General features: G+C 40.3%; 1 protein-coding gene across 1 annotated transcript in view; it reads left to right on the forward strand.

Moving 5' to 3' along the window:
- Window positions 1–3,458: 3,458 nt before the first annotated feature.
- The window catches only part of LOC115142182 (peptidyl-prolyl cis-trans isomerase FKBP5-like), a 31,326-nt gene continuing 8,236 nt past the window's right edge, over window positions 3,459–26,548 (forward strand). Inside the window, exons 1-8 of the mRNA XM_029681646.2 lie at window positions 3,459–3,827; window positions 12,516–12,648; window positions 13,896–14,040; window positions 18,818–18,960; window positions 19,228–19,342; window positions 19,608–19,764; window positions 19,961–20,051; window positions 20,488–20,571. Of these exons, the coding sequence (XP_029537506.2) occupies window positions 12,544–12,648; window positions 13,896–14,040; window positions 18,818–18,960; window positions 19,228–19,342; window positions 19,608–19,764; window positions 19,961–20,051; window positions 20,488–20,571 (840 nt within the window). The 5' untranslated portion in view covers window positions 3,459–3,827; window positions 12,516–12,543. The remainder of the gene's footprint in view (window positions 3,828–12,515; window positions 12,649–13,895; window positions 14,041–18,817; window positions 18,961–19,227; window positions 19,343–19,607; window positions 19,765–19,960; window positions 20,052–20,487; window positions 20,572–26,548) is intronic.

A 26,548-nucleotide genomic window follows, 5' to 3' on the forward strand; every position in this document is an offset into this window, starting at 1 on the left:
TGTATACAACCCCTACCTTGTCACAACACAACTGACTGGCTCAAACGCATTAAGAAGGAAAGAAATTCCACAAATAAAATTTTAACAAGGCACACCTATCAAAGCACAAGGCAAGACCCACATTCAGACACAGGAGGCAGATGGTTGGAGTCTTACAATGTTTTTTAATCCAAAGGGGTAGGCAAGAGAATGGTCATGGACAGGCAAAAAGGTCAAAACCAGAACACAGTCGAGAGTGGCAGACAGGCAGAATGTTCAGGCAGGCGGGTACAAAGTAGAGAAACTGGCAAGGGTCATAACCGGGAGGACTAGGAAAAGGAGAATGCAAAAAGCAGGAAAAAGGAAAAAATGCTGGTTTACTTGGAATCATTCAAGACGAACTGGCACAAAGAGGCAGGAAACACATGGATAAATACACTGGGGAAAATAAGCGACACCAGGAGGGGTTGGAGACAATCACAAGAACAGGTGAAACAGATCAGGGCGTGACGACACCTGTTCATTGAATTGCATTCTAGGTGACTACCTCATGAAGCTGGTTGAGAGAATGCCAAAGGTGTGCCTAGGTGTCATCAAGGAAAAGGGTGGCTTCTTTGAAGAATCTCAAATAGAAAATGTATTTTGATTTGTTAAACACTTTGTTACTCCATGATTCCATATTTGCTATTTCATAGTTTGATGTCTTCACTACTATTCTACAATGTAGAAAATATTACAAATAAAGCAAAACCCTTGAAGGAGTAGATGTGTCCAAACTTTTGACTGGTACCGTAAGTATTCAGACCCTTTGCTATGAGTGTCGAAATTGAGCTCAGGTGCATCCTTTTTCCATTGATCACCCATAAGATGTTTCTACAACTTGATTGGAGTCCACCTGTGGTAAATTCAATTGATTGGACATGATTTGGAAAGGCACACACCTGTCTATATGAGGTTCCACATTTAACAGTTCATGTCAGAGCAAAAACCAATCCATGAGGTCAAAGGAATTGTCCGTAGAGCTCTGAGACAGGATTGTGTCAAGGCACAGATCTGGGGAAGGGTACCAAGACTTCCTAGAGCTGTCTGCCCGGCCAAACTGAGCAATCGCGGGAGAATGGCCTTGGTCAGGAAGGTGACCAAGAACCAGATGGTTACTCTGACAGAGCTCTGGAGTTCCTCTGTGGAGATGGAAGAACCTTTCAGAAGGACAACCATCTCTGCAGCACTCCACCAATCAGGCCTTTATGGTAGAGTGGCCAGACGGAAGCCACTCCTTAGTAAAAGGCACATGACAGCCCTCTTGGAGTTTGCCAAAAGGCACGTATTGACTCTCAGACCATGAGAAACAAGATTATCTGGTCTAATGAAACCAAGTTTGAACTCTTTGGCCTGAATGCCAAGCGTCACGTCTGGAGGAAACCTGGCACCATCCCTATGTTGAAGCATGGTGGTGGCAGCATCATGCTGTGGGGAAGTTTTTCAGCTGCAAAGAAATGGGAGACTAGTCAGGATCGAGGGAAAGATGAACAGAGAAAAGTACAGAGAGATCCTTGATGAAAACCTGCTCCAGAGTGCTCAGGACCTCAGACTGGGGCGAAGGTTCACCTTCCAACAGGACAACGACCCTAAGTACACAGCCAAGACAATGCAGGAGTGGCTTCGGGACAAGTCTCTGAATGTCCTTGAGTGTCCCAGCCAGAGACCGGAATTGGACCCGATCGAACATCTCTGGAGAGACCTGAAAATGGCTGTGCATCCAACCTGACAGACCTTGAGAGGATCTGCAGAGAAAAATGTGAGAAACTCCCCAAATACAGGTGTGCCAAGCTTGTAGCATCATACCCAAGAAGACTCAAAGCTGTAATCGCTGCCAACGGTGCTTCAACAAAGTACTGAGTAAACGGTCTACTTATGTAAATGTGATATTTCAGGTTTATTTTTTGCTTTGTCATTGTTTTTGCTTTGTCATTATGGGGTATTGTGTGTAGATTGATGAGGGGAAAACAACTATTTAATCAATTTTAGAATAATGCTGTACATAAAAAATGTGGAAAAAGCCAAGGTGTCTCTGTACTTTCTGAATGCACTGTATAGGTTAAATCCCCCCAAGTATTGAAAGGTTGTTCACACAGGCCTACCTGAAATAGATACATATATATACTGCATGTAATTGAGTAGGTATTCATTGACGAGAACCAAAGTTAATGTACACAACACAGGGAACACAGTGACATCTACTGATCCAATTTCCAACTTGGCACTTATGAGGTACTTGATGGAATATATCATAAACTAACATAACAGAATTGCCCTGCTCATTGAGGACTTGGTCTACTTCCAAAAACAGATGTATATGTCAGTCTCCTTGTACAACACAGAAGGAAGTGTAAATATAGATGTTATTCACACTCATGGCTGCTCAAGTGTAATAGCTTAAGAACTTATGTTGTTGATAGTTAATTTGAAAAATAAAATGCCCATTACAAGCATTTAATGCATTGCATGTAGTATGTATGTTTTACAATGTGTAATTGTATCCATTTCATAGGCTATTACAGTAGGGTTATACTACACGTAATCCTTACTGATGACAACCTATAGGATTGGTGGTATTTTGTGACCTGAAAGCTTAAGTAACATACATCATGTCCCCGAGAGAGCTATTGAGCATGATTTGATAGCGTCAATGTGTATCCTTGAAATATAAGAAAAACATCAACAACATACACTAGCATAAATGCCTAGTTTTTAGCCTAGGGCCTATAACATATTGTGCATTAGGCTACACCACACTTGGTAAAACTGCCAATCTTGGTTTATGAAACAAAAATAGAAGATTGGAGCACTGAGGTAAACTAACTAGAAACGTTATATATTATTCATATTTTGGTACATTTGATTGTTATTCGTCCAAAACATGGTCTACACAAAGGCCCTTGATTATGAGGCCTAAATATATGACTGGATTCTGCTTTGTAAAAAATACAAAAATAAAATGAGTCTAAAAAGAAACCCCCCAAATACATTTTCAATCTGTCGAATTTTATAATAAATGTCTCATGTGCTTGATTAATCTAATGAATTGTGGCTGACAATCAATGCTCCAAATAGCCTGCTTGTTGTTATGATGATTAAGATGTGAAAATGACTATGTAAATATTATTCACCCCCCAAAAATATTTAATTTAGCCGACATAGCAAATTGAATGACATTTAATTCCACATCTCCTTATTAACCTAGGCAGCCAGTATGTTACTTGATAAATTATTCCATTCAATATGGCGTAGCCTAACTATCTGTCCTCCAGTAAAGCATTGAACACTTCTGAAACCAAAGTTCATCTGTGTACTTACAGAGTGAGTACACTGTTGTACAGGCTGTTCCTGGTAATTGCGCTGCGCTGCGCGAGCTGCTGCGGCGCTCGGAACAGAACGGGTTACAGGGTCAGGGTGTCTGCTAGAACAGTGTGTCCTCATCAGAGCGCAGCTACAGTACTACCGGAACATTGTGTTACTTTGTGGCTACTTTCCAAGGCCTGTTCGTATTTTTTCCACTAAACCGCCCTCCCCCTCGCAGTTCCCTCCGCCTTCCTAGTGTAATTTCAATTCTCCTCTCCTTTAGGGCTCACACTCGCGTTTTGATCTTCACTAATGTCGGGGGGTTTGAGTGTAAAAAACTGCCGGCAGAACATTCAGTACCCTGTTTTGTTATGAGAGGGCGGGTTTGAAATCAGCAGCATAGAGTGCTTACTTGCGTTGCAGAGCTAGCGGTGATATACCGGCTGAAGTTAGCACGAAAGCAGCACACGAGCAATCAAAAGAGACAAAAGACAAAAGATAAATAGGTAAGTTACAGCTTTATTTCTTTGTCTTGTATGGACATAGGATAACTGGTTTGCTGTCTTCTGAATGGCTTTATTGGGCATATTTTATCTAGCGAGACCAATGAGTATTGAGTTACATTGTATACAATTGTAGCCTAGTGTTGTATATACAATTGTAGCCTCAGAATAAGATGAAAAAGTAGATAATAAGCAATAGGTTTTTAATAATTCCAGTTTTTAAAACATATGATTCCGGTAATTTGGCTAATGTGTAGAATCAGTGTTCAGTGCAAAAGTTCTGTTCTATGGTTCTTTTCCAGATACATCTAGGCTAGATCTCATGCTCATGTTCTAGTCCTTCATTTATCACGTGTCAATGTTTTTTATGCGAGTGAGATGAATTTACATCCATTGAAGGCTGTAATCCAATGCTATTATAACCGATTTACTCTTTTCATGATTTTTCTTTCTTTCTCACTCTATCTTCACACACACACACACACACACACACACACACACACACACACACACACACAAACAAAGCGAGAGAGAATAATATATCAATTACAATTTCTATTTAATTAAAGGAAAATCTATAATTGACCTAAAATGAATATTTAGCCCTATTTCTTATTACAGGCTTATTACATATAGTTTAAGAAATAGCAATATAACAGACTTTGTATGCTAGATGTTTACATTTATTCAACATGTTCCTCCAGAACTGTTGCTTATGCAGTGAAGCATAGTATAATAGGTGTGACTATTGTTAAAAACAGTATGATTTTATCCAATCATTGTTCCAGTCTAATTACTGACTGGAAGACTGGGCAAAACGGATAGAAAACTAGGACACTGTTAAATATGTTCATCTGTCATTTCCTTTGCATTGTGATTGCTGGATAAGGTTGCAGGTTGAAGGCAACCAAAGCATCTATTGCAGCACACGTTCAAGGCTTGTTATGTGTGGGGGATTAGGTGTACATACTGTACCCTCTATTATCAGACCAAGGTTTCCTCCCAAGGTCTGCTTGGCCACACAATGGTTTACTGCATGTTTATATGTGGATTAGTGTGTAGCATTGACTTGTGATAGAGAGCTTGGAGGCACAGTATGCATCTGTGTAGTGCTGGAGCTCTCAGGACTGAATGTTCTCTGCTCTGTTGTGTTCCGTCCCTGCATTTATCCACAGGGTCTCTGTTCCACTCTCTCTCTGAATAACCTTTTACTGCAGTGTACTAAATCAGGGTCACACAGAGTGTTTCTTGATTCTTAAACAAATCTACTTTGAAACAAAAGTAAAAAAAAAGACATGTACCATGTCAGATAGAGTTGAAATGTATTACATTTTGAGTTTGCATCCAAATATTACACTTTATATACATCACAGAATACAGATGTATATAACAACATTGTTTGACATAGAAACACTGGATAAAAAAAGATAAAAAAAGTTGATTAATTATGAAATGATGAAGAAAATAACATTCCACTCATGAGGCCACTAGGTCATTTGACTGCAGGCAAGGGCTACGAGACGAACTAACGCACTACCGGCTGTAACACAGCTGTAACTTACATTAATAATAACATACCAAGATGGTTTATATTTCTTCATCATAAATATGAACTTAAAGACAAATTCACAAGGATTCCGAATGAATGATGTTTGGATTAAATACTGTGGTACATAATTAATAACAGTTACATTCCGCTATTAATGTTCCGTAGCCTGTGTAACCAAACATTTTAACGCCTTCCAAACTCAGATTTGACATTTCAGAAATTAAAATAATAGATTTTTTAGTACATCTGCGTCAATCCCTGCATTTCCCCCATTAAAAGAAGACGGAATGTGTGTTAGTCTCCATTTGTGTTGCGGGGAGCCTATTTGGATATCGCCACCGATGCTGTGTTGTGACTGAGTGGGTTTCAGATTGGTGAACACCATCAGATTGTGCCAGGAATTTGGAACGGAAGAGTCATAGTGTTCACACACACACACACACACACACACACACACACACACACACACACACACACACACACAACCTTAAACCTGACCTTAACCCTGAACCTAACCTCTAACACTAACCTGAATTGTAACCCTAAACCTAACCCCTAAACCTAAAATAGCCTTTTTCCTTGTGGGTACTGGGGAAATATTCCCACACATCAGAATTGTCCTTGTTTTACTAATTTCTGGTTCCCACAAGGATAGTAAAACCACACACACACACACACACACACACACACACACACAGACACATAGACAGACTTACCCACACAGATGGAAACACACACTACTGCGCAGGTGGACACAAACAGAGATCGATAGAGGTGGACAGACAGAGATGGACATAGAGTCATACAGGCTATTACACAGGTTTATTTCATAATTATATTACTAGATCATTAAATCAACTAATTGTTCTTACATGTTAGTTGTGTGTGTGTGTGTTTATGCATTTGGCTCTGTCAATGTGGAAACTATACATTTACAGCTCCCAGAACATGATGTTCCATTCCAACATTTCTTAGAAGTGATATCCATATGAGGAAAGGCAGAGTCACAGAAAACAATAATAATTTGATGATTTATTACTATGGTTATTGTTGTTTATGTTAACAATGACAAGTGATCACAGGCTCCTGATATCATTCTGACATACTGTATGCGGGAACAAATGTGAGATTCTTACAGATCTAAATTAAGCATCAAATGTGTGTGAGAGTATGTGTGTATGAGAGCGAGAGTGCGTGTCAGTGGAGGCAGGTGGAAGAAGCTATAGGAGGATGGGCTCATTGTAATGTCTGAAATGGAATAAATGGAACGTAGTCAAATGTGGTTTCCATATGTTTGATCTGTTTGATACCATTCCATGAATTCCATTCCAGACATTACAATGAGCCCGTCCTCCTATAGCTCCTCCCACCAGCCTCCTGTGTGTGTGTGCGCGCTCACAAGCACCTCTGTACAATATGCACCAGTATACCAATAGGTACTCTCCACTTGAGCCATGGCCTGTTTACCCCGCTACCATCTAGAAGGAGACAGTATAGATGCATCAAAGCTGGGACTGACGAGAGATTGATAAACAGCTTCTATCCCCAGGTCATCAGACTGTTAAACAGTCATCACTAGCCGGCCACTGCCCAGTACCCTTCCCTGAACCTGAGACACTATCACTAGCCGGCTACCATCCAGTACTCAATCCTGCACCTTAGAGACTGCTGCCCTACAGAGTTATTGAACCCCTGTCACTATAATAATGTTTCCATACTGTTTTACCACTTTATATGTATATACTGAATTGTAGTCATGGTTCATCCTTTATAACTACTGCTGTACATACCTTTTCTATTCATATACTGTACATACTGTCTATACACACCATTCACATATGTACCAGTCAAAAGTTTGGACACACCTACTCATTCAAGGCTTTTTCTTTATTTTTACAATTGTCTACATTGTAGAATAATAGTGAAGACATCAAAACTAGGGATGCACGATATATCAGTGAACATATCGTAATCGGACGATATTAGCTAAAAATGCCAACATCGGTATCGGCCGATGTCTAGTTTAACGCCGATGTGCAAAACTAATGTCAAAGCTGATGTGCATACCTATATAACATTGGTACATGAAGTAATGACGTTAGGGTCTTTGTGTGTCAAAAAAGATACAGTAGCACTGTCAAATCTGCACAAAAAAGTCTGCAAACACCGGCCACGAACTATGCGTTTTCAATACTGCGTTGGTAATAAAGCATAATTTGTTCGACCGCAACTTCTGGGGTAGATAGCTTTAGCTTGGTACCTAGCTAGCACCAATACAACCAGCCTGAAAACAATGACCAGTAGAAACTGCAGTCATTTTCATTATTCTTAGCAATGATTTAGGAATCCTTGTAAGTATTAGCCAGGTTTCCACTTGTTGTTCGCCTATTGAAATTGAACTTCAGTTCATGAAAATAAATAGCTAGCCAGCCAACTCTGTTGACCAAAGCTAACGTTATAAGTAGCCAGCTAGCTTCATCTAGCTAGTGATGCTCGACCGGACCTGGTTATGTGTTGTGAAGCTAGTCACAATAAAGATGATGTATAATAGTGGAATTTGTGGTTTGCCTTCAAAATAAAAATCCAGACAGCTGATAATTGGAAAAAGCTGCAAAATCTGGATCCCTACAAATCAGCTGGAATAGACAATCTGGACCCTCTCTTTCTAAAATTATCTGCCGACATTGTTGCAACCCCTATTACTAGTCTGTTCAACCTCTCTTTCGTATCGTCTGAGATCCCTAAAGATTGGAAAGGGCCGCGGTCATCCCCCTCTTCAAAGGGGGAGACACTCTAGACCCAAACTGTTACAGACCTATATCCATCCTGCCCTGCCTTTCCAAAGTCTTTGAAAGCCAAGTGAATAAACAGATCACCAACCATTTCGAATCCTACCGTTACTTCCCTGCAATGCAATCTGGTTTCCGAGCTGGTCACGGGTGTACCTCAGCCACGCTCAAGGTCCTAAACGATATCATAACTGCCATCGATAAAAGACAGTATTGTGCAGCCATCTTCATCAACCTGGCCAAGGCTTTCGACCGTATTCTTTCACCCGTATTCTTATCGGCAGACTCAACAGCCTTGGTTTCTCTAATGACTGCCTCGCCTGGTTCACTAACTATTTCTCAGATAGAGTTCAGTGTATCAAATCAGAAGGCCTTTTGTCCGGACCTCTGGCAGTCTCTATGGGGGTGCCACAGGGTTCAATTCTAGGGCAGACTCTTTTTTTTCTGTATTTATCAATGATGTCGCTCTTGCTGCGGGTGATTTGTTGATCCACCTCTACACAGACAACACCTGTATACATCTGGCCCCTCTTTGGACACTGTTAACAAAACTCAAAATGAGCTTCAATGCCATACAAAATGCATGCTCTTCAACCGATCGCTGCCTGCACCCACCCACCTGACTGTCATCACTAATCTGGACGGTTCTGACTTAGAATATGTGGACAACTATAAATACCTAGGTGTCTGGCTAGACTGTAAACTCGCCTTCCAGACTCACATTAAGCATCTCCAATCCAAAATTAAATCTAGAATTGGCTTCCTATTTCGCAACAAAGCCTTCAACACTCATGCTGCCAAACATACCCTCGTAAAACTGACCATTCTGCTGATCCTTAACTTCCGCGATGTCATTTACAAAATAGCCTCCAACACTCTACTCAGACTGCATCCAATTTGCTATCACAGTGCCATTCGTTTCGTAACCAAAGCCCCATATACTACCCACCAATGCGACCTGTATGCTCTCGTTGGCTGGTCCTCGCTACATATTTGTCGCCAAATCCACTGGCTCCAGGTCATCTATAAGTCTTTGCTAGGTAAAGCTCCACCTTATCTCAGCTCACTTGTCACCATAGCAACACCCACCAGTAGCATGCGCTCCAGCAGGTATTTTTCACTGGTCATCTGTCACGTCCTGACCTTAGTTCCTTTTTTATGTCTCTATTTTGGTTTGGTCAGGGCGTGAGTTGGGGTGGGCATTCTATGTTTTGTTCTGTGTGTTGTATTTCTATGTGTTTGGCCTGGTGTGGTTCCCAATCAGAGGCAGCTGTCAATTGTTGTCTCTGATTGAGAACCATACTTAGGTAGCCTGTTCCCACCTGTGTTTGTGGGTAGCTGTTTCCTGTTTTGTGTTTTTTCACCTGACAGGACTGTTTCGTGTCGTTCACGCTCTTTGTTGTTTTTTGTCATTCAGTGTTCAGTTTATTTAATTAAATTTACTATGAACACTTACCACGCTGCGTGTTGGTCCGATGATTCCTATTCCTCATCATCAGACGAAGAGGAGAGCCGTTACATCATCCCCAAAGCCAACACCTACTTTGGCTGCCTTTCCTTCCAGTTCTCTGCTGCCAATGACTGGAACGAATTGCAAAAATCACAGAAGTTGGAGACTTATATCCCCCTCACTAACTTTAAGCGTCAGCTGTTAGAGCAGCTTACCGATCGCTGCAGCTGCACACAGCCCATCTGTAAGTAGCCCATCCAACCAACTACCTACCTCATGCCCATATTTGTTTTTGCTTTTTTGCACACCAGTATTTATACTTGCACATTTATTGCCTTACCTCCTTACTTCATTTGCACACACTGTATACAGATTTTTCTATTGTGTTATTGACTGTACGTTTGTTTATCCCATGTGTTACTCCGTGTTGTTTTTGTCACACTGCTTTGCTTTATCTTGACCAGGTCGCAGTTGTAAATGAGAACTTGTTCTCAACTGGCCTACCTGGTTAATATGCGTCACATATCAATTTGCATTTGGTACCTTGGTTCAAGTGTTAGCATCAACTCACGAAACCCCCGTTTCTTGACCGTGTAAATTGGGGCCATGTCTTTGCAGACTTAAGTTGTAACGGCAGCTGTTATCTCCTTCCATCTTTGATTCTTTGCCATATGGTGTGTCGCGGGCAAAAGCCTCTTGCAACGTCTGAGTCGGGGGTTTGTTTTGAGCATGCGACTGTACTTTTTTGGGTCTCATCCGTAGACTCTCTCCGTACTGTTTCACATGATTATTTTGAGCACGCGACTGTACTTTTTTGGGTCTCATCCGTAGACTCTCTCCGTACTGTTTAACATGATTCTTGAGTAGGTGGTAAGAGGTTAGTGGTGTTTGAGCCTGTTGTCGGACCGGCCTGCGGCATATTTAGCAAAGGACGGTTTTCTGGTCCGTGTCAGACTTTTCATACCCAAACCACGTCCGTGCGACCAAAGTAGCCCCTCTTTTAGGTACGAGCTCCGTGTCTCCATGCTCTGTGTCCCGTTCACTCTCCTCCATGTTTGTTTGTGTTGCAAATTTCCTTCCACACGGCACGAAAAGCATCGTCCAATTGAGGAAAAATATTGCTGTAAAGAGTGTGATTTTTCAACACAGCGAAATAAACGATATACGTTTTTATATCGTTTCATATTATGCTCTATCGTCACACAATATATATCATCATATCGCCCAGCCCTAGTTCACGGGCAGGCTAAAGCTATAAACAGATATAGACATTCCAAAATCAACATTGACACAATACACGTTAACTTGGCAAATATGACAGCAAAGCAGCATTTTAATACCATAGCGCTCTTTAGGTAGTCACATAGCGTCATGGTGGACTGAACTCAAATCTGGAGTTGATGAAAGATGAATGATGATGACTTTAACCCTGATTGCGTCTACCTAATTTTCTTATGTCCTAAGGCATGGGACCAGGCCCTAATCTTATTGCCTTGAGGGGAAAATTAAGTTGTATCTTATCTCTAAAGATGCAACAGGCTCTGGCGTAGCACACCCAGCCCCCTGTCTTTTTATGTGTGTGGAATTTTCATTAAATTAATGTGAGGAGTTTTTACAGTTAGTTCTAAACTATGTGCACTGCACAGTTGATGCTAGTATTATGGTATGACAGCAACAAATTCCATGAGTTAACATGATGTATTGTGGTTTGAGAGATACAACTCATGAAGGTTGCCATTGAAAGACATCAGGATAATATTATATGTTAGCTCATCATCAGAAAGCTCTTTTGGCTCTTCAACGGTGTCCCAGAACGCACTGTGCAGCATCACAAAGATTGACTGCACTGTTGCACCATCATCTCTCATATTTCATTCATCAAGGGCCAGTTTTCAGAATGAAGTAGGAACAAAAATAATTTTATTTGGCCATGGAAGAAAAAGAGCTACTGTGTAAATCACTTACCACATTGCAGTTTAGATTGAATTTAACATTTTGGCATTGTAAATAGTGAATGTGGGAATAGTATACTGCAATGAAACAGCATGGATACTGTACATAAAGACCTACAGATGTAAGATCTTAATTTCATCACCTTGTTGCAGGAGAACTTTCCTGCAATGCAGGATATTTTTAATTTGTAGTGTATTTGAAGTTTAAAAAGGCGTCTGGAGTTTGTAATTTCCACTTTGAAATTTCAGACTTGATTTTCCCTTATGAAAAAAGGTATCATCCCCTACAAAGAATTATAATCCACATAATAATTTTGCATTTCCTGTTGCTTCCGGATTATTTTCCTGATGTAGCATCTTAATTTGAGTCAGTTTACTACATGTGTACGTTTTCTGGTGTCGACATTAGTGTGATGGTATGACTGCAGAAAGTTAACACGATGTATCATGAGTTAACACGATGTACCGTGAGTTAACACGATGTACTGTGGGCTAGGAGATAAGGCAGCCATTGAGGCACTTTCTCTAGCTCCTCATCAGAAAACATGTTTGGCTCTTCAATGACAACAGTCTATGAAGAACGTACTGTGCTGCATGCCTCACAAAGAGGGACGGCGCAGAGTTTATTCTTCGTTAGTCAGCACCTCAACATACATTTTTGGGTATGCGTCAGCTCATGCATTTTATCAGAATGAAGAAGAAACAGAGTTGAGATGATAGAGGCGCCATTCCCTGACTCACATGATGTCAGAGATACTGTATAATATAGTTAACAATGTACCTACCTAAAGGTCATATGAATATCATTGATTACATTTAAAGTGAAAGTCAGGTGGTTCTGAGAGGCCTTTCTACTGGTGACTTTGTGTGTTGGTGGGGTTTTGTGAGTGTGTTATTACATTGGTGCATATCCCAGTTCTAACAATGGTTGTGTGTGACTCTTTTGTGCAGGGTTAGAGTGGCATTCTCAGGTGCCGATATGACCACAGATAAGGATCAGCCCATGGATGACCAGTCTCCTGCTGTGGTCTTTGCCGTTAAGGGCATTGACGTCACTCCTAACAAAGACGAGGGAATTCGCAAGGTAGGCTTTAACCTCATCCCACCATCCTCTGTAAAGGACAAACTCGGACTTGACATAAAGGAGCTCAGCTCAAATTAATATTAGGATTCAGCTCTACTTTTCATACTCTGCGTTGCTTATCATTCCATAAACATGCGTTGTTGGTTATGAAAGGTAGGATGTGTTCTACTGTTGTCATCCTCTTTTAAGCCAGGCCTGAAGCACACACACACAATGTGTTCCCTTTGGCATGTTATTCAGAGAGACTTCAGAGATACTCTTCTTTCATAATTCTGCCACCACTCAAGTGTTCCTTTGTTTTGAGCACATCCTCCTCTAAACGTGGCAAGAAGAACAGAGCACGGCACGAAATACCGTTAGGATTAAAAATACTAGTAGCGGTACATGAAAGATAAATATTTCACATGAATAAAGTCATATCGTATTAAAAAAAATCACTACAGCTGTGATGGATACAGGACGTTTCGGTACAATTTTATGAATGCTGACAGATAATTTGTTAATTTGACATTGTGTGATCTTTTTGTGTCTGTAAAATCATTAATGCGAGAAATGGTGGTGGAAACGCTTTTATGCACAAATATTGATATAAGGACAATCATATCAAAGTAAATTTGGAGTCACACGATGCTATGGTGTGTGGTCCTCCCACTACAACTCGGGAAACCTTGCAGTTTATTAGGCTATAGGTAAAATAAGTTATGATGAACTTCAGTGTGGTGAAAGTACACAGTGATCTTGATCCTCCATTCCAATAAATATCAAGGGTCTTATTCTGATGACATGATGATCGATGCTTGACTGCCATTTGACAAATAAAAATATTCTTGCTCTTATCCATAATAATCTCATCATGTATACTAGCCTAACCGCACTGTATCTGCAACTGTTGGCTAGAGAGCATGTGCCAAGACCAGAGCAACGTTAGGCACATTTGCTATTTAATGCAACTGTTTTTGTGACAAAACTATCGGTAGAGTTGAAAATTATATGGAAACACATTGAACTTTAGATTTGTATTCAGTACATGAAAACTTATGCAAAATGTAATTTTGAGGGCACTACGTCATCACACAGTGATTTATATTCGCAACAAGTCCAATTGGTGGAAACACATATTTTCTTTATGCGGATTCTAGAATATTTGCATGAAAATCTTTCTCTTTCTCTTACTGTCTAGCTATAGAAAACAAGTACTAACTAGCATGCTGAGCTGATCTTAGGGCTGACATCTGTTCTTTGTACAGCTGGTGAAAAAACAGGGAGAGGATGGGGACAGACCCATGATCGGGGACAAGGTAGCAGTGCACTACACTGGCAAACTTCTCAATGGGAAGAAGTTTGACTCCAGTATGGACCGCAAGAAACCCTTCATCTTCAATCTGGGAAAAGGTATGTCTGAGTCTGCCTCTTCCTTCCAGTACTCGTTTCTGTACATCTCAGTAACTTTTAGCTGAAGATGACCGTTATCAGGATCTACAGATGTACATAGCTTTTACATCAGGTAACACTTTATATTAAGGTCCCTTAATAAACCATTTATAAACAGTTTGTGAAGTGTTTATTTGCCATTTATTAATCATTGTTCCTACATTTGTAAATGTCAATATGCAATCTCTAAATAGTTATTTACGCATTTATAAACACTATTTTAAATGATTTATTAAGAGTTAATAAGATAATGAATAAGGTGTTTGATCATAACATGTTCACAATTTGTTCATGATCAATAATATACTACTAATGTACTTATAAACCAGTTATAAAGGCGTTATTGTGGCTCAGTTGGTTGAGCATGGCGCTTGCTACAAGGTTTTTGGGTTCGATTCCCATGGGGGCTCAGAATAAAAAATAAAAAATGATGCACTCTACTGTAAGTCGCTCTGGATAAGAGCATCTGCTAAATTACTAAAATGACAAAAATCTCATCTCTAACTCACAAGACTATTTATAAGGAATTTATTAACGGTTTTTAAAGACAAGATGGTGCCGACAGAGAGGGTCGCCTCGCTTCTAGTCCTTAGGAAACTATGCAGTAGTTAGTTTTTTTAATGTATTCTTTCTTCCATTGTTAGCCCAGAAAATCTTAAGTGTTATTACATACAGCCGGGAAGAAATATTGGATATCAGATTGACATCAATTTACCAACATTACGACCAGGAATACAACTTTTCCAAAGCGGATCCTTTGTTCGCACCACCACCCAGGACATTTGATCTGATTCCAGAGGCCGACCCAAAACAACATCGCTGCAGAAGAGGTAGATGGAGCGGCCTTCTGGTCAGACATCAGAGGCGTGGACACCACCCACCGCTTCCGAGTATATAACAAGGTAGACTAAATTAGGGCAAGGGTTGCTTTCCAGAGAGACATCGGGGAAATATGGCTTTCTCGGGATATGTTGTCAGAGTCGGAACAGCCACCGGAATTCTTTATGTGTCGCTCCGACAGAAATAAAAAATTCTCTGTGAAGAAGTGCGGGGGTGTATGCTTCATGATTAACAAATCATGGTGTAATCATAAAAACATACAGGAACTCAAGTCATTTTGTTCACCTGACCTAGAATAACTCAATCAAATGCCGACCATATTATGTCCAAGATAATTCTTGTTGGTTATTGTCACCGCCGTGTATATCCCCCCCTTAAGCCGATACCACGACGGCCCTCAAGGAACTTCACTGGAAACCATATATCCTGAGGCTGCATTTATTTTATCTGGGGATTTTAACTTCTTATGGCTGGGGGGCAGTATTGAGTAGCTTGGATGAATAAGGTGCCCCGAGTAAACTGCCTGCTACACAGGCCCAGAAGCTAATATATGCATATTATTAGTAGATTTGGATAGAAAACACACTGAAGTTTATGTTTGAATTATGTCTGTGAGCATAACAGAACTCATATGGCAGTCAAAAACCTGAGAAAAAGTGCTTGGATTTGGTCCGATTGCACTTCTTAAGGCTTCCACTAGATGGCAACAGTCATTAGAACCTTGTTTCAGGCTTCTACTGTGAAGGGGGAGTGAATAAGAGCTGTTTGAACCAGGTGTCTAGCAGAATTCCATGAGCTAAGTCTCGCGCATGGCCGTAAGAGCGAGCTGCGTTCCCTTCCATTTCTAATGGCAAAGGAATTGTCCGGTTGGAACATTTATTGAAGATTTACGATAAAAACATTGTTTGACATGTTTCTACGAACTGTAACGGAACTTTTTTGACTTTTCGTCTGGACTTCGTGCTTGCGCCGTGTGAATTTGGATTTGTGAACTAAACCCTCGAACAAAAAGGAGGTATTTGGACATAAATTATGGACTTTATCGAACAAAACAAACATTTATTGTGGAACTGAAATTCCTGGGAGTGCATTCCGATGAAGATCATCAAAGGTAAGTGAATATTTGTATCTGTATGGCTTGTTTTGGTCTCTGAGCGCTGTACTCAGATTATTCAGAAATGTTCGATCGGGTTCAAGTCCAGCCTCTGGCTGTGCCACTCAAGGACATTCAGAGACTTGTCCCGAAGCCATTCCTGCGTTGTCTTGGCTGTTTGCTTAGGGTCGTTGTGCTGTTGGAAAGCAAACCTTCACCCCAGTTTTAGGTCCTGAGCGCTCTGGAGCAGGTTTCAGTCAAGGATCTCTCTGTACTTTGCTTCATTCCCTCAATCCTGACTATCCCCACAGCATTTGTATTTATTTTTGAACCTTTATTTAACTAGGCAAGCCAGTTAGGAACAAATTCTTATTTGCAATGACGGCCTAGGAACAGTGGGTTAACTGCCTTGTTCAGGGGCAGAACGACAGATTTTTACCTTGTCAGCTCGGGGATTCGATCTTGCAACCTTTCCAACCAACAAGTCCAATGCTCTAACCACTAGGCTACCTGCCGCCACAGCATGATGCTGCAACCTCCATGCTTCACCATAGGGATGGTGCCAGGTTTCCTCCAGACGTGATGCTTGGCATTCAGGCCAAAGAGTTCAATCTTGATATCATCAGACCAGAGAATCTTATTTCTCATGGTCTGAGAGTCATTAGGTGTCTTTTGGCAAACTCCAAGCGGACTGTCATGTGCCTTTTACTGTGCAGTGGCTTCCGCCTGGCCACTCTGCCATAAGGCCTGATTGGTGGAGTGCTGCAGACATGGTTGTCCTTCTGGAATGTTCTCCCATCTCCACAGAGGAACTCTGGAGTTCTGTCAGAGTGACCATCTGGTTCTGTGTCACCTCTCTGACCAAGGCCCTTCTCCCACGATTGCTCAGTTTGGCAGGGCGTCCATCTTTAGGAAGAGTCTTTATTCTGCCCTGGAATTGCGTTCCCATGCAGAATAAGCAGATAGCTAACAACTAAGTCTTCAATAAAACTCCCAAGGCTTGACTTTTCTTGAACGGATATATTGAAAACGTTTGTTGTGAAACTGCAAAATACAGAAAATAATCTACTTTAGTATTCAATTCACATTGACATACTGTAGCTGTACATTATACATTCCAAGTTGAAGTTGCATAAATACAAAGCACCTGCCAAAAAACCATGTATCTGGCATGATGCCAAACTAGATAGCTAATTACCATATGAATAGTAACTAGCCAACTCTTTTCATTACTCTAATAATGTGAAAACACCTCTGTACAATAAAGCATATTACACTACAAACAGTAACAAAAGTACAGTATTGTATGTTTTACAAACTAATACAGCTGACTGGCATACATGAAAGGCATTGGAATTTGTGTGAGTAAATGCAACCAACCAACATTGATAAGTAAGCAATTTTATCAATAAACAATATTATCATCACTAGCAATATGCTTTAATTGAACTTACAAACAAATATTTTCAGTGGCTGAAGCGTGACAAGGAATAGCTGCACAGAAAGAACTGCACAATACTTCCTGATTCCGTGCAGTCTTTCTAAGTACCAGAAAGCTCCCTAGGGGGCGATAAGCACAATGAAACACAATGAAAGTTAATCTTAACCACTATAATAAAATACTATGTTACCTTCTAACAGGATGGCAGCACAGTCTTGGTGGTTCCAAACTTCTTCCATTTAAGAATGATGGAGGCCACTATGTTCTTGGGGACCTTTAATGCTGCAGAAATGTTTTGGTACCCTTCCCCAGATCTGTACCTCGACACAATCCTGTCTCTGCGCTCTACGGACAATTCCTTCGACTTCATGGCTTGGTTTTTGCTCTGACATGCACTATCAACTGTGGGACATTATATAAACAGCTGTGTGCTTTACCAAATCATGTCCAAACTATTGAATTTCCCAGAGGTGGACTCCAATTTCGAGTCTCATAGCAAAAGGTCTGAATACTTATGTAAATAAGGTATTTCTGTTTATATTTCTAATAATGCAAGCATTTCTAAAACTCTGTTTTCGCTTTGTCATTATGGGGAAAAAAATCAATTTAATCCACTTTAGAATGAGGCTGTAACGTAACAAAATGTGGAAAAAGTCAAGGGGTCTGAATACTTTCTGAATGCACTGTAAATTTTGAGTCAAAGAATTCATTTTTGACCTAGATAGTTTGTGTGTATGTATTGATATGTAGGCTGTGTGCCTTTTGTTTAAAAAAAAGTTTATGCTGTTGTCTATTGATGTTCTGTATTATTTCATGTTTTATGTGGACCCCAGGAAGAGTAGCTGATGCTTTGCATCATTATACTAATAATATACCGTATAAACCATTAACAAATGCCTTATAAATAATATTTTGAGTTGACAATAACTCCTTTAGACCAGGTTTATAAGTACATCAGTAATACATGATTAATCATTTACAAATTGTGAACATACAATGATGAAACACCGTACTAATTTTCTTATAAATCATTAACACATTATTTAAAATAGTGTTTATGTATGTGTAAATTACTATTTAGAGATTTCTTATTGACATGAACAAATATAGGAATAATGATTAATATTTGATAAGTAAACTCTATATAAACTTATAAATGGTTTATTAAGGGACTTTAATATAAATTGTTACCCTACCATCATACTTACATCTCAAAGTGTGGCATGTGTTTGACATCTGTGTGCATTTTGGGGAGGGAGTGTGGATGGTGGGTTGTGGTAACACATCTTATTCACCTGCCGTATGTCACTGCATATGTAGCCTACATCTGTTCATCATGTCTCTTCTCATATATCACTCCACAGGTCAGGTCATTAAGGGCTTGGATATTGGTGTGTCCTCTATGCAGAGAGGAGAGGTGTGCATGCTCCTCTGCAAACCAGAATATGCTTATGGTTCAGCTGGATGCCCCCCCAAAATACCTCCCAATGCCATGCTACAGTTTGAGGTAGGTTAAGCAGAGTGGTTTCCAATGTGATGGTGGTATACGTGCCTTCATCTGCACATACAGTAGCAGGTTTCCCCTATACTGTATTCTGACTGTGGATTGTTCTAGATTCTCTCTCTGCATTGTGAACAAAACACATAAATAACACTGTCTCTGTCATAATTCTCATCATTATGGAATCATATGGTTACTGTTGTGGTCAACTGCCAACAAATGGATGTGATTTTATGTTTTTTCTGTTCTTACGTGTCTCTTCACTTCCTTTAGGTGGAGCTGCTGAGCTTCAAAGGGGAGGTGCTGACGGACGATGGCGGCATCACGAGGAGGATAAGGGTCAAAGGGGAAGGTTATAATAGTCCCAATGATGGATCAACTGTCCACGGTGAGGCAGACATGCCTTCTCTCCATCACATTCATTGTGATCTCATTAACTGTGAACTTGGTGATCAATATTTGTATTGATTTTGGTACAAAGGCTTTGTCTCACATTGACTGTGATCAACATTTTGATTTTTGTAGTCTCAAACAACACAAAAAAACAGTGAACATTCAAACCTACATTATGTTTGTTATCTGAAGTATAATAATAATATTTTCCATTAAAAAAAAAATCGGTATATTTTCAATTGCAGTCCTGTATTCCACAGTGCACCTGGAGGGTCGCTGTGGGGAGCGTCTGTTTGACTCCAGGAACGTGCACTTCGTTGTGGGCGAGTCAGAGGACATGGGTGTTCCTCTGGGTGTAGACAGAGCCATGGAGAAGATGCAGAAAGGAGAATGCTGCATGCTCTACTTAAAACCCAAGTAAGGGCCTTTACTCTACTCTACTTCCTGTCGCTGAAGTGGACCTATTGCAACACAAAGTAGATATGCTTACTCAGTCATCATCAGCAATGATTTGTAACCTTCAACAAGCATCTCTATAGAAAAATCACGAAAGAATGTAGGTGTGCGTCAGAAATAATCAGCCATACAATACTCTCGCTCTTGTTTTTTGTAGGTATGGCTTTGGGAAAGATGGTAGAGCACAGCATAAGATTGGACCAAACTCAGACCTGATGTATGAAGTGACTCTAAATGACTTTGAGAAGGTGAGTTCTACTTGCTGGATTAGATAGGGTAAAGATACTGTGTTCATGTATCCTATTAGTGTCCCTGGAAGATACCAACAGATTGCTTTTATTTGAGCTGGTGGAGTTTAGACAATGAGGGTCTCAGTTAGATATTGCATGATGGCAGAGTGACCCTGGAGAAAATAATGGGAAGAAACAGGCATCTCATTGAAAGTCACCATCTCTGAAACTGATAACAGTATGTTTTCTTTTCAAGGCCTTCTCTGAAACTGATAACAGTATGTTTTCTTTTCAAGGCCTTCTCTGAAACTGATAACAGTATGTTTTCTTTTCAAGGCCGTCTCTGAAACTGATAACAGTATGTTTTCTTTTCAAGGCCTTCTCTGAAACTGATAACAGTGTTTTCTGTTCAAGGCCTTCTCTGAAACTGATAACAGTATGTTTTCTTTTCAAGGCCAAAGAATCCTGGGAATTGGATCTAAAGGAGAAACTGGATTTGTCTGCTAGAGCCAAACAGAAAGGGACCCAATATTTCAAGGTATGGTGCACCATCTCTGTCTTTCAGACAATAGACAAAATGTAATGACCATTGAATGCATCTGTGTATGAATATTTTAGCTAGTGATGCACCGATATGACATTTTTGGCCGATACCGATATCCGATAGTTTCCTTGCCAAAAGAAACTGATACTGATAACCGGTATTTAAAATTTTAGCAGCCTTTTAAGCATTCTAGTCCAGTTAAATAGTGAAAACACACACACATGGACGCAGCGGTCTAAGGCACTGCATCTCAGTGCAAGAGGCGTCACTACAGTCCCTGGTTCGAATCCAGGCGTTATCACATCTGACCGTGATTGGGAGTCCCATAGGGCGGCGCACAATTGGCCCAGCGTCATCCGGGTTTGGCCAGGGTAGGCTGTCATTGTGAATAACATTTTTTTTCTTAACTGACTTGCCTAGTTAAATAAAGGTTACACACACACACACACACCACACTGACCAAAACATTATTTTCTTGGCATTTACGTATGTCCCCTTTACCAGTAAAACATAGTCAAAACCTATTTCTTTCACCTAGTTGCTTTGCTGTTTCGTTGTTCATTTGTTCAGTCATTTCATTCTCAACCAGGATTTCTATGAAACGCCGTTTGGGTCTTTGCATGTTATTTGACCTGTCAAATAAACTTGTTGACCAATCAGGACCTAAATATGACTGCACATAATAATTTAACGCATTCATTCGTTTTTTTGCGTAGTTAATACACATTGATTACACTATCACTCGTATTTTATATGTCACAACGATTCATCGATAGGTATGCTATGATGCTGGTAAAGTTGTCTCGCGCAGCGTGAGTAGAGTTCCACATCATTTTAATCAACTGAAACTCACCCAACAAAAACAACCAAATTAACCGTGACGCTACAGGTGTGCACTCAGGCAACTCAATGTAGACAAGATCCCACACCAGAAAGTGGGAAACAGGGCTGCCTAAATATGATCCCCAATCAGAGACAACGATAAACAGCTGTCTCTGATTGGGAACCATATCAGGCCAACATAAAAATACAAAACCCCCTAGACCTACAACAACCCTAGACATACAAAACCCTAGACATACAAAACCCTAGACATACAACACTAGAGTACCCACCCTAGTCACACCCTGACCTAACCAAAATGTATAGAAAACAGTGATATCTAAGGTCAGGGCGTGACACGCATCTACAGTGCTGGTCATAAAAAAAGTTGGCTAGCTCATGGATGCAAACAATGTTCTTCCCAAAAACAGCAAAACTACATAATCTGTTTCACTAGCTATAGTTAGCTAACTAACTATATAGCTAGTTGTCATACTCTAAAATAACCCTCATTTATAAGACAGTTCTTATTTGATTAATGGTGGTTGTACCCATCTATGTGAAGCTAGCCACAATAAGGATTAGCCACAATAGTAACTGTAACTGACAGTGATGCAAATGCATACAAATAGTAGAATTATGCCATAATTGAATAGATCATGCTAAACGAGGTTGGAATGTTGTTATATAAAATCAACAAAAGACAATAATTTGCTGAAATCAGACTGGATGTATTACACTTTAGAATAGCATTGGGGGAATATTATTTCACTGTATAGCCTTACTTTTTTTTTTATAACTAGGCAAGTCAGTTAAGAACAAATTCTTATTTTCAATGACGGCCTAGGAACAGTGGGTTAACTGCCTGTTCAGGGGCAGAACAAGGGATTTGTACCTTGTCAGCTCAGGGATTTGAACTTGCAACCTTCCGGTTACTAGTCCAACGCTCTAAACACTTGGCTGCCCCACCTATGGATTGTGGATTAATGACATGGGGTATCAGTCTACTCAGTGACACTCAGAGAACATTAGCATCGTAGCCCTTATTTTAGGACTCTGAAACCATTGTGAATTGAGCCACATTTATTGTCAAAATATTTGTATTGAGCACTATTCCCGAGGAAAAACAATACTGTGTGGATGTTTTGGAGGACATTGGGAAAAAAATATATAGGGTATTGAGTAGACTGTTACCCCATTTCATTGATCCCCAATCCTTAGGTAAAGCTGTACAGTGCAATATGAATGTCAATACACACAGTAGGCTGACTGGGAAGGTGATTTTACACAGTCACAGTCCCGTGATAAGAGTTACATGCTAATATTTGTGTAAACTCTTCACAGTTGTGTTATGTGGGTGTCACAGAGTAGACTGATAACCCATTTCATTGCTTCATATTCCAACCTTGTTTAACATTATCTAGTCTACATTTGTCATGATTCCACCAATTGTAACTTTCTGCATCACTTTCAAAGAGGTACATTTAGGCAAACTGAAAATTCCACTATTGTGGCTAGCTTCACAACACATAACCCGGTCAGGTCGAGCCTTGCTAGCCAGATGAAGCTAGCTGGCTGCTTATAACGTTAGCTTTGGACAACAGGGTTAAGTAGCTGGCTAGCTATTTATTTTCATGAACTGAAGTTCAATTTCAATAGCCGAACAACAAGTGGCTACCTGGCTAATACTTACACACAAGGATTCCTAAATCATTGCTAAGAATAGTGAAAATGACTGCAGTTTCTACTGGTCATTGTTTTCAGGCTGGTTGTATTGGTGGTAGCTAGGTACCAAGCTAAAGCTAGCTATCTACCTCAGAATTTGCTGTCAAACAAATAATGCTTTATTACAAACACGGTATTGTAAACACGCCGTTCGTGGCCGTTGTTTGCTTGTTTGCAGATTTCCTTGTACAGCTTTGACAGTGCTACTGATAGTAGTGGTGGTGCTTGGCTTGCATGTGCAAATTCAGAACACACAACAACGAAAGGTTGCAAGTTCAAATCCCCGAGCTGACAAGGTACAAAATCTGTTGTTCTGCCCCTGAACAGGCAGTTAACCTACTGTTCCTAGGCCGTCATTGAAAATAAGAATGTGTTCTTAACTGACTTGTGTTATTTGACGTGTCAAATTAAAAGCTTATTTAAAACGTCAAATAGTGTTATTGTCAAATATTGTTATTTGACATGTATTTCTTTTGACACGCAAAGACCCAAACGGCGTGTTCTGAAGCTAATAGCAGTGATGCTATTGCTGTGTAACTCTGGTAGGGCAACATGTGAACAATAGCGCACTTGGTAACGTTAGTGTGTACCGGTGCTCGACCATTCACGAAAGCCAACATCACCCACGACAGAGCGGAACAGTGTCAATGAATTCCATTATCTTGGTGTTAATGGATTTCGCCTTTGAGTTGTGTCGCTGAAATTGTCTTACTCTTTCAAATGACTGCTCGACTTGACTGCTCAATCCACACAGCAGACATTGCGGGCTAGGTTAGGAATGCCGTGTTGCAGGTGTAGTGCCAAATTTTAGAGCCAAAATGTATCTAGGTTATATAGGTATGCACGTCAGCTTTGATATTGGTTTTTCACATCGGCGTTAACCTAGACATCGGGCCAATACCGATGTTTGCATTTTTAGCTAATATTGACCGATTCCGATATGTTCACCGATTTATATTGTGCATCCCTAATTTTAGCCAGGTCACCCGTGATACAAGTCAGTATTCAATGTCCATCCATGTCTGAGGACATCAGGACATGACGTTGAAACCGGCCACTTGGGGCAACAGTGAGCGCTGTTACCTTCAACTAGGTTTCGGGTTTTGCTAGGACATGGATGGGCACAAGCATCTGCCTCTGATTCCAAAGGTTGCAAGTTAAAATCCAGTGATAAAAAGTTGTTTTTGAGATTTTTGTTTTTAGCCATCCCAGACCTTAACCCTTACCTTAACCATTCGGAGTTAATGCCTAACCTTAAGATTTCTGAGTTAATGCCTTAACTCTAACATTAAAATGATGAGTTAATTCCTAAACTGAGAGATTGTAATAATGCTTACTGTATTTGTTGTACTTTTCACAAGGGTTGTGTACAAAACATTTTTTGGGGAGGTTTTTATTTTATTTAACTAGGCAAGTCAGTTAAGAACAAATTCTTATTTACAATGATGACCTAGGAACAGTGGGTTAACTGCCTTGTTCAGGGGCAGAACGACAGATTTGTGCCTTGTCAGCTCAGGGATTCAATCCTTTTGGTTACTGGCCCAACGCTCTAACCACTAGGTTACCTGCCTCCCCAGGTGCTCAAACTATAATAAGGAACCCCCGAAAAAAGAAATTCTGCAACCGTGGTCACAGACTCATTGAGTAATTATGACTTTGATTATTTAGTTACATAAAAACAATAGATGGCCGCATCTTAATGGCTAAATAAATGACACATTTAACGATGGTGGGTTCAGAACAACAATGACAAAACTGTATACAGTTAACAGTTTGTTTTTTGTATACATTTCTTTCTGAAATATTGTAACAAAATATGCAAATGAGACCATATATATTGAGTGTAAAAAACATTAAAAACACCTTCTTAATGTTGAGTTGCATCAGGGCATGGACTCTACAAGGTGTTAAAAGCATTCCACAGGGATGCTGGCCCATGTTGACTCCAATGCTTTCCACAGTTGTGTCAAGTTGGCTGGATGTCCTTTGGGTGGTGGAACGTTCTTGATACACACGGGAAACTGTTGAGCGTGAAAAACCCAGCAGTTTTGCAGTTCTTGACACAAACCGGCACGCCTGGTACCTACTACCATACCCCATTCAAAGGCACTTCAATCTTTTGTCTTGCCCATTCACTCTCTGAATGGCACACATACACACTCCATGTATGGCTCCTGAGTGGCTCTGCGGTCTAAGGCACTGCATCTTAATACACGAGGCATCACTACAGTCCCTGATTCAAATCCAGGCTGCATCATATCTGGCTGTGATTGGGAGTCTCATAGGGCGGTGTACAATTGTCCCAGTGTCGCGAGGGTAGGCTGTCATTGTAAATACTTTTTTTTATTAACTGACTTGCCTAGTTAAATAAAGGTTAAATAAAAATACATAAAAAATACATGTCTCCACTGGCTTACAAATCCTTTAACCTGCCTCCTCCCCTTCATCTACACTGAGTGAAGTGGATTTAATAAGTGACATCAATAAGGGATCATTGCTTTCTTTCACCTGGATTCACCTTGTCAGTTTATGTCATGGAAAGAGCAGGTGTTCATAATGTTTTGTACAGTCAGTGTGTGTGTGTGTATATATATTGTTGTGTCTTTGGTTATGCTGGATTAAGTGACATGACATGCTATTCTATAAAATAATTTCTCTGTAATTCATAATACCTTATTCAGCTAATCAGTTGAACGTAATTAACTAGAAAGTCGGGGTACCACTAAAGAATGTTTATAGAGCTGTTATCTTCCAAATAAACTCTTAAAGACCTAGTAATCTTTTACATCAATAGCAGTCAATATTTAATCGTCACCTTGTTTAGTCTCATCTAAATGTCAAAAAGTTTGAAAGTTTCCTCAAGTGCAGTCGCATAAACCATCAAGCGATATGATGAAACTGGCTCTCATGAGGACCGCCACAGGAAAGGAGGACCCAGAGTTACCTCTGCTGCAGAGGATAAGTTCATTAGAGTTAACTGCACCTCAGATTGCAGCCTAAATAAATGCTTCACAGAGTTCAAGAAACAGACACATCTCAACATCAACTGTTCAGAGGAGACTGTGTGAATCAGGCCTTCATGGTTGAATTGTTGCAAGGAAACCACTACTAATGGATACCAATAATAAGAAGAGACTTGCTTAGGCCAAGAAACATGAGCAATAGACATTACACCGGTGGAAATCTGTCCTTTGGTCTGATGAGTCCATATTTGAGATTTTTGGTTCCAACCGCCGTGTCTTTGTGAGACGCAGAGTAGGTGAATGATGATCTCTGCATGTGTGGTTTCCAGAGTGAAGCATGGAGGAGGAGGTGTGATGGTGCGGGAGTGCTTTGCTGGTGAGACTGTTAGAATTCAAGGCACACTTAATCAGTATGGCTACCACAGCATTCTGCAGCGATACGCCATCCCAACTGGTTTGCA

The sequence above is a fragment of the Oncorhynchus nerka genome, linkage group LG2 (assembly GCF_034236695.1).
Source record: "Oncorhynchus nerka isolate Pitt River linkage group LG2, Oner_Uvic_2.0, whole genome shotgun sequence".
Taxonomy (NCBI): Eukaryota; Metazoa; Chordata; class Actinopteri; order Salmoniformes; family Salmonidae; genus Oncorhynchus; species Oncorhynchus nerka.